We start from the raw sequence: 8,419 nt of genomic DNA, 5'->3' as shown, positions 1-8,419 counted from the left end.
TTTTTTTTTTTTTATATATTATCATATTTCCATTATTTAATCATGATGCGCCACAATCGCCAGACAAAATCAGTTGAAGATTGTCTAAGAATAAATAAACGAATAGCGTAAGAGGACACAATTTCAGATATGTCCTCGTTTCTCAAGTTCCTCCAATTGCCAAACTTGTATTTTTTTCTTTGTTTGCGAGAGATGCAGCGGATAGGATCTTAAGAAATCAGGATGATTCGTACACGAATTATTATCTTCGTTTGAATATTTCGAATTGGAAGAATTCGAATTCTTTTCTCGCGAAATAATTTTCCTTTCTTGTACAAGTTGAACAAGTCACACTTTTTTTTTTAGATTTTTAACAAGTTTGTTGTTCCTTGAAGAGAAAGCTTTAGTGGGTCAGGGTGACGACGCATCGCAAGGCGGGTCTGCGACGAGGGAAGAACAGGAACAGGAATCTCCAATTTGTGCGAGTCATCGCAGTAATCGAATTCGAATTGCATATTTGTGTAGAAATTTTTATTTCGATTTAATTATTTAAATTCTTATTCCTCCCTTAATGGACGTATGTTGTCCTTTGATGTGATAAAAGTAATTTCATGATATTAAATACACATGTATCAAGTCTGATGTGACAATTATATCTTTATCGCGACGAAATTAAATATGTGAAATTTTTCACATTACAGAATGTACAAATTATTAAAGCAATGATCTAAAATCTATAACAAATCAAGTGTGCTAAGATTTAATTGCTATAAAAATTAAGCAAAGATAATTCCGATAAAAATTAATTAATTTAATTCTGCAGATGTTGAAACGTTACAACGCAGATATCGAGTCAAGTGATGGGTTTGAGTTAATTGTTCAAACAAGTTTAGAAATGAACGTTTTATGTTACAAATATCCTTAATATACATCGATACTCCCACTTTTTTCAGAATATAAATGGCGAATAGCTGTGACGGCATTACTCTTTTTCGTATTGAAATAAAAAGTCATCTGACTTTATTTCCTTCGTTTGACTTAGCTTTTGATCAAAATTGCCAGACGTTATCCTTTCACCATTAAAAATAACTCGATTTCTCCACGGTGAATTTCTATAGAAGGAGAATGACGTCACATTATTCCCTCTGTTATATTAGGCAAACTGACCAGGCTTCCGTCAAAGGTAAGCGTGACGTGTCTCTGCATAATTTAGCAACGACGGTAAGCGCACAATGTGACGTTGCGTATTCTTCTCCAATGGAAATTCACTATAAGAAGAATCGAGCTATTTTTAATAATGCTCAATTTCGTTGTTGACTCAAACCCATCGCTCGAATTCGAGCTACATCTGTGCGCTACCTCAGAATCAAACATCAGATTTTACGCTTTGAACGTTGGCATTCTTTTTTAATCGAGTCACCCTGTAGACTCGAACGTATAACATTTGGCAGGAGAAATCTTTCGCGGGGAAAAAGCAAATGGATACTTATCTAGCTCGCACGCACTCACTCAGCCTCACCTAATGATCTCTCATTGTATTTGTGTACGTGTCTTATGTCATGCAGCCGGTAAACTAGATTCCTCACGCTAGGCGTTTCAGAAAATCGTTCCCCGCGCTCTATTATCTTACGCGATTCTTCGAGTAATAACGTCTTTGAGCAATCTTTTAACAGTCAGGATTATATCACATTAGATCGTCTACATATTTCACCAACGTAATACGGAGATCGTGTTGCGAGATTTCTGTTCCATGGTAACATTGAAAGCGAGATACGAGATAGAGATAATTCTTGTACTCGAATGTCTCGTCGATACATCGTCGAACGATATTTCCATACTTTTGTCATTATCATTTTCGTAATATTTTTTTTCTAAAATCAAAATGTTTCTAAAAAGAAACTCCTTGTAGAATTATGTTAAAGAACTTTTATGATTCCAATCTTACGAAAAAAGAAATGTACGTCGAAAATCCTCGTGGATAGGCTTATGTTTACTTATTATGTATACTTTTACGCAATTAAGGGATATCATTTACGCTATCTATGTTACTAAAGTATTCAAGGTTTTCGTTCACAAATTAGCCTATTAATCATCCATACGCAGATTTTCTACGCGAAGTAGGATTTCTACTCTCTTGTTCGAATCCTCGGTAAAATTAAATTATGGAACTTTCACGATAATTACGAGATTCCAAGTTGTGCTACGTAATAACCAGGTTCACGTCATAAAATAGACGATTACTCATCGACACGCGTTCCGGATTTTCTATGAGGTCTGTCGATTTAAGGATCATCGGTTCGCATCGCAATGAATCTCTGATTATTCATAGGCAGGGATGTTATTGAATGCTAATTACACTTTGCAGTATCCGATAATAAGACGTTTAAAAAATCCGATAAACTTTGTTATATCGGATAATATCTTAACGATTGGATGCAAAGTTGTTGTCGAATAATATAATTAAAATATTCATTGCACGATATTCGCGAATATTAACGGGAAGAAACGAGGAACCGCAACGTAAAAAGTGTAACGCGGACGAAGGAGGACTTAAAACCAAGGAGAGACATGGATTCGGTGAAAGCGTGCCGAATAATGTAGTACGCTTCCGTTAATTTGCCGCTTGTATTGCAACGCATTATCAGCCAACTGTTTTATCTTCTTCTCCAATTATTTATTGCCAGCTGCATCACGTGCGCAGAACAATGAACCAAGGAAAATACGTTTAGAAAATACGCACTAATCCGTCGCGATTCTCTGTTCAAGTTTCCTTTTCCAGCCTTTCTCTCGAGCCGCATTAGTGGCGCGTGAAACGAAAGGAAATAAAAGTGGAGGAATAACAATGTTATTCAGAAAGATGATTAACGTCCACCTTTCTGTTATGCAATTCAGATTGAATGTATCATTCAAATAACAATATGTAAATACTCGCTAATCCATCGAGATCGAAAAAAAAAAAAAGAAAAAGTAAATTATTATTATTGAAATTAATTATATAATATCGAATATTCTGTATACGTTCTGAAAATTTTTGATATTCTTATCGAAATCTCAATTATCGTGTTTCTATCTCGATTCTTAATTCTCAATTAAGTTATCGCAATGATTTTCGACCTTATTGTAAAATTCCATGGATAGATATCTATGGCATTTTAATCATTCTCGAGAATCTCTCAAAGATTGAAATTATTACAACTCAATTTAATCAAATAATTATGTTTTTCGATTAAGCGAATTTCTTCACGAATTTTCATCAGGTTCGATCGCAATGTCGGCGCAATTTCGTATAGTTTCTTGAGGCCCGCATCCAATAGAGGGATTTTCATTATTGTAGCACCGGCCGAAATTGTTCCCAGCTTCGTATTCCCATCTGAACACGCATTGGTTGCACGTTATATTCGGTATACGGACTGCTATGTTGAATTCTGTTTTCACGTTGGGTACTTGGAAGTTGTAATTATATTGATCGACCAATTTCAGTGGGTACTGATTGAAGCATTTCTCGGTTTCGAGGTGGAATGTCTCGTTCAGAGGACATAGGTTGAATGTGAATGTTCCTAAACGGTTATCGGTCAGTTTTAGCTTTACATTTATGATTTGATTTGCCTTGTATCTGTGAACGACAGAATAGATAATGTTAATTAACAGTTAGGATTTTAAACGACAATTGATTGGATTTCGAAATTTGATTTTGTGATAATAAGTTTTATTTAACGATTATTTGTTAAAGGATCATAAACATCAAAGGATCATAGAGATATCGTAATAAGAAAGAGAAAATGAATTTACCTTTTCACAATTACACCGGTTCCATAAAGACCACCGTTCTCGTTTGGTCTTGGACGAGAAATAGCGTAATCGTCACCGCATTCGCCACATCTTTGCTTATTTTGTCCATATTGGATCTACGATGTAAAAATGTATCAATCGTAATTAATTAACGATTTGTTTTTCATTTACTTTGCTTTCAACATTTCAATATTTGTCGTTAACACGTTCAATTCATTGATGCGACATATACGGAGAACTTGATCCGTTTTCAGTATATAATTTATCGTTTTTAACAAACAATCAATCAACAAATCAACAAATCTGATTTTCTTAAATTTTCCTCGCGATTAAAAATATTATTGATTCTTACATCTATTCCTCCGCAGAAGAGTTCATGATCGTTGTAATTCGGTTCAACAGGGAATCCTTTTCGCCAAGCACTGCTTCTACTAATAGGATCGAGCATTAATCCTCGTCCTTGGATCTTTGAAAAATAAATCCCGATCAGGAAAATGATTAATAAAAATTTTTCAAATGCCATCTTCAGTTTTTTTTCTTATACTTTTCCTTTGATCAACACTGTTATAATTCCATTGTTAAGTTTATTTTCTTATATAGAATAATTCGATAAATTATCGGGACATTTATCTTGTACTTATCAATGTGAAATTAATAAATGGCTTATCAATCCGCTTATTATGCTGAATTGAAACACGAATGTTTGTATTGAAAATTTATTTCATATTTTTTTTTAGTAAAATAATAAAGTAAAATTATGATTTGCCATGTTTAATTTCAATTTTTTTTTATATGATGGCAGCTTGAATAAAAAAGGATAAATAATGCAAGAATAAATAATGAATAAAGCACGATAAAAGAATTAAAGATATCGAAAAAAATACGAATATATTTTCTATAAGTTAATATAAATTTATAATAAATACATTTATTATATTATTTTCATTTTATTATATTTATTTCATAATTATTTAAATTTAAATAAATTTAATTAGATCAAAGAGATAAGATGTTTAAAATGAAATCGCAATATTTTGAAAAAAATTTTGAAGAAAAAAAAAAATATTGCGATGTAGAAAGTAAATTTATAAAATTTATATATGATAAAAATATATGACAAAAATATGTATGATATATATGTATATATTTTTTAGTATTTAACTTGTTGCGCCATCTCTTTGATAAACGCTCAAACTTGTCGTAGATTACTACCGATAGCAAAGCGAACTGTTAAATATTTTTGCCCAATAATTTTATTTTAAGAAATATTTTTTTTATACATAGTTAAAGAATGAATTATTTAAAAGAATTGATATTGTATTTGAATTGTAATTCTAAACTGATAGTAAATAGTAAACAAAAAATTATTTTTATTAAATGATAGAAACTTAATCAGAAAAATATCGATGGTTTCGATATATCGATCTCTAAGTATCGATGGTAAAATTGATGTTTCCAATCGATATATCGATGTTTCGAAATATATTGTACCATCTCTACATGTGCTTCATTGTTTGGAATAGTATAACCTCTAAGATACGTGTTTCCCGCCAAGTGCAATTAAACATTGTATACTTTTAAATTGTAAAAAGATATGTCTAAGGAAAAACCAGAAGAATCAGAAAATGAATTTATGTTGCGGCCAATGAATTGTGAGTTAAATCAGCTATCTATGCCTGATGGATCAGCGATGCTAATGCAAGGTAATTGTTAATTTTTATTTTAACTTTTCTTTATATCTTTTATTTATATCTATTTTTATTATATAACGTTAAACCTTATTTAATAATAATCTTTTATATAATTTAGGAAATACTGCTGTAGTTGCTGGAATATATGGACCAATAGAAGCAAAACCTCAAAAAATGATTTATGATAAAGCATCAATCGAAGTATCATATATTCCAGTCAAAGGTCCAGCGAGTAAGTTAAACTATATTCTAAATGTAATTTAATTGTTTTATAAAATATTGATATGTGTATTAATTTTCCAAGAGATTGATGATAGAATGACAGAAATGTATATTAAAGAAACTTGCGAAGCCGCAATAATTGTTACTTTTCATCCAGCAACTGCTATATGCATTAACATACAAGAAATGGAAGATTCTGGTGGGGTATGAATTTATTTCATATAGATTTGCATTATAAAAATTTAAAATATACTTTAAAGTAATTAATATTAATTACTTTTTCAGATGTTAGCCTGTACAATTAATGCAGCTTGTTTAGCACTTATTAATGCTGGTATTCCAATGAAATTTACTATTGCAGCAGTTAATTGTATGATACAGGAAGGCACTAATAATATTATATTAGATCCTGATAATATTCAGTTACAAGTATGATTATATCAATATATATTTACACATCTTAGAGATTATTAATTAGAAATTAATTAAAAAAAGATTCAAGACAAATAAAACATTTTATTTGATTAATCTTTCAATTTTTATTAAATCTGTTTTAGGATGCTAAAGCAGAATTTACATATGCATTTGATAGTATGAAAAAAGACATTATATGTTCTTATACTGCTGGTTGTTTTACAGAAGAAGAATTTTTAGAAACAATAGATAAATGTAAACAAGCTAGCCAATATGTATTTGATTTTTATAGAAATCTTGTAAAAAAGTATGCAAATGTAATATAATATATACAAATATTTTTATAGAATATATCTATTTTTTTGTTTACCTGAAACAATAATTTGATATTTTATTACTTAATTTTTAAATATTATGTATAATTATTTTTAATTATTATGTATAATATGTATATGTAATACAGAATAATTATGTAGAAAATAAAGTTTATGAATTTCTATGATAAAAAAATATCACTGAAGAATACATTATATGTATATTTAAAAAATATGAAAAATATGAATCAAATAAGATGTTGAGATTTTTAACCAATACATTAAACAAAAAAAAAGACAATAAAATTAATTAGATATCGAAGCGGTAATTTTAATGTAAAAATGTTATATAAACAAGGAGAGCAAATATTGAAAAAAGGATAGAGATAGAATAAAAATATTGAAATCAGCGCCATCTCTAGAGTGCCGCAAATGAAACACATAAAGAAAGGACAGAAAATAATAAGAGAAGGATAGAAATAGGATAAGAATTGACTACTACTGCCATCTTTTAAGTTTCAAAGACACCTTTTTAAAGATATGGTAAAAAGAATACAATATCAGCGCCATCTTTTGGATTTTTTTAAAAACAATTCTTTAAAATAATTTTTAAAAGATAGAAAATAATAAGAAAAGGATAAAAATAGAATAAGAATTAATTGCTAGCGCCATCTCTCGATTGGCAAAGAAATTATTTTAAAGACTTGTTTTTAAAAAATCCAAAAGATGGCGCTGGCATTGAATTCTTTTTACCATATCTTTAAAGAAGTGTCTTTGAAACTTAAAAGATGGCAGTAGTAGTCAATTCTTGTTCTATTTCTATTTTTCTCTTATTATTTTCTGTCCTTTCTTTATGTATTTCATTTGCGGCACTCTAGAGATGGCGCTGATTTCAATATTTTTATTCTATCTCTATCCTTCTTCCACTATTTTTTTTCCTTGTCTATTTTGCTTTTAGCGCGCGAGTCATTTATTACATATCAATTCAACACATTTTCATTTTTTCTCTTTTAAAATTATAATGTATCTAATTTTTTATGTAGAAAATATTATATTTTCGATTTTATAATATATATTTATCATTCATAATTTTGCAAAAAATAGAATTTTTATTCTAATTTATGATACGAGAGTTCTGATTTGAAGCATTATTTGTACAGCAAAATTTAAAGAAATTTTATTCAGTAATAAAGATAAGAAGAAATTTTTGAAATATTTAATTAAAAAACGATATTTTGTTTGTCGAATTTATTCTTTTGTTATTTATAATTTTATAATTTTGTAAAATATTTCTAAAATTGTGTAATTAATTATTCGCAAATATATGATATATGTATACTTTCTAACAATCGTTACTAGATGGCAGCACATGACTCTCTGATCGCTACTGACCTCTGCCGGCCAAATCTCTAACTACTTTTAACCGGAAGAATTTGAACCTGCGAAAAATAGTTTAACACGAATTTTTTTAAATATTTTAGTACATTAACAGTAAAAATTCAATTGTTATCAAAAGAATATATAAAATATCTCATTATTACGATATATCTATCTCGCTAATTTAATATTATCTTTCAATTAAAGATTAAAATTATTAATTCAATATTTATCTATTTCTATTTTTTCCTCTTTCTTATCACTCAACCAATAGTATAATTATCCAAACGATTGATTTCATTAATTTTCACACTCGTTCAAACGTCAATTAATATACAATATCAAACATATGTTAAAACACATTCCATGGGAGAAAAAAACGAATCTCTCCGTATGTGTAGTTAATCTCAACTATTTCTCGAATCTTTAAGGCGGGAGGAGGAGGTGAAGAAAAAAAAGAAAAACGAAGAAAAGGAGTAGAAAAGGAGGGAAAGCCGGAACGTGTCCTCGAATTCAGCGACGTTTAAAAAGAAGCAGGATATCTGTCGGTGGGACCACGCCCGGTCGCCAATCACAGCCAGTACCGAAGCTTCGACGTGGATCCTTTGTGTCCCTCCGGACCCTTTTAAGTCC

General features: G+C 29.8%; 2 protein-coding genes across 2 annotated transcripts; one reads left to right on the top strand and one right to left on the bottom strand.

The window, feature by feature from the left end:
- Positions 1–2,840: 2,840 nt before the first annotated feature.
- On the bottom strand, positions 2,841–4,347 carry LOC102674130. Its single transcript, XM_006616488.2, has 3 exons — positions 4,121–4,347; positions 3,769–3,884; positions 2,841–3,592 (listed from the first exon to the last, which is right to left on the bottom strand). The coding sequence occupies exons 1-3, from the start codon at positions 4,289–4,291 to the stop codon at positions 3,220–3,222; spliced, it is 660 nt and encodes a 219-aa protein (XP_006616551.1). The 5' UTR covers positions 4,292–4,347; the 3' UTR covers positions 2,841–3,219.
- Positions 4,348–5,237: 890 nt separating this feature from the next.
- On the top strand, positions 5,238–6,444 carry LOC102673990 (exosome complex component RRP46). The gene is made up of 5 exons (XM_006616487.2): positions 5,238–5,471; positions 5,578–5,691; positions 5,764–5,885; positions 5,967–6,110; positions 6,239–6,444. The coding sequence occupies exons 1-5, from the start codon at positions 5,363–5,365 to the stop codon at positions 6,419–6,421; spliced, it is 672 nt and encodes a 223-aa protein (XP_006616550.1). The 5' UTR covers positions 5,238–5,362; the 3' UTR covers positions 6,422–6,444.
- The last annotated feature ends 1,975 nt before the right edge of the window (positions 6,445–8,419 follow it).

The sequence above is a fragment of the Apis dorsata genome, unplaced genomic scaffold, assembly GCF_000469605.1.
Source record: "Apis dorsata unplaced genomic scaffold, Apis dorsata 1.3 scaffold_265, whole genome shotgun sequence".
Classification (NCBI taxonomy): domain Eukaryota; kingdom Metazoa; phylum Arthropoda; class Insecta; order Hymenoptera; family Apidae; genus Apis; species Apis dorsata.
This window is presented reverse-complemented; position numbering and strand designations above follow the sequence as displayed.

Bases quoted from the DNA above. Each gene is read 5' to 3' on its own strand.
- LOC102674130 (XM_006616488.2), bottom strand. From the start codon at position 4,291: ATGGCATTTGAAAAATTTTTATTAATCATTTTCCTGATCGGGATTTAT. The intron at 3,885-4,120 runs GTAAGAATCAAT...TTTACATCGTAG, and splicing joins TCTTCTGCGGAGGAATAGAT to ATCCAATATGGACAAAATAA. The intron at 3,593-3,768 runs GTAAATTCATTT...TGTCGTTCACAG, and splicing joins ACCGGTGTAATTGTGAAAAG to ATACAAGGCAAATCAAATCA.
- LOC102673990 (XM_006616487.2), top strand. From the start codon at position 5,363: ATGTCTAAGGAAAAACCAGAAGAATCAGAAAATGAATTTATGTTGCGG. The intron at 5,472-5,577 runs GTAATTGTTAAT...TATATAATTTAG, and splicing joins ATCAGCGATGCTAATGCAAG to GAAATACTGCTGTAGTTGCT. The intron at 5,886-5,966 runs GTATGAATTTAT...TTACTTTTTCAG, and splicing joins AAATGGAAGATTCTGGTGGG to ATGTTAGCCTGTACAATTAA.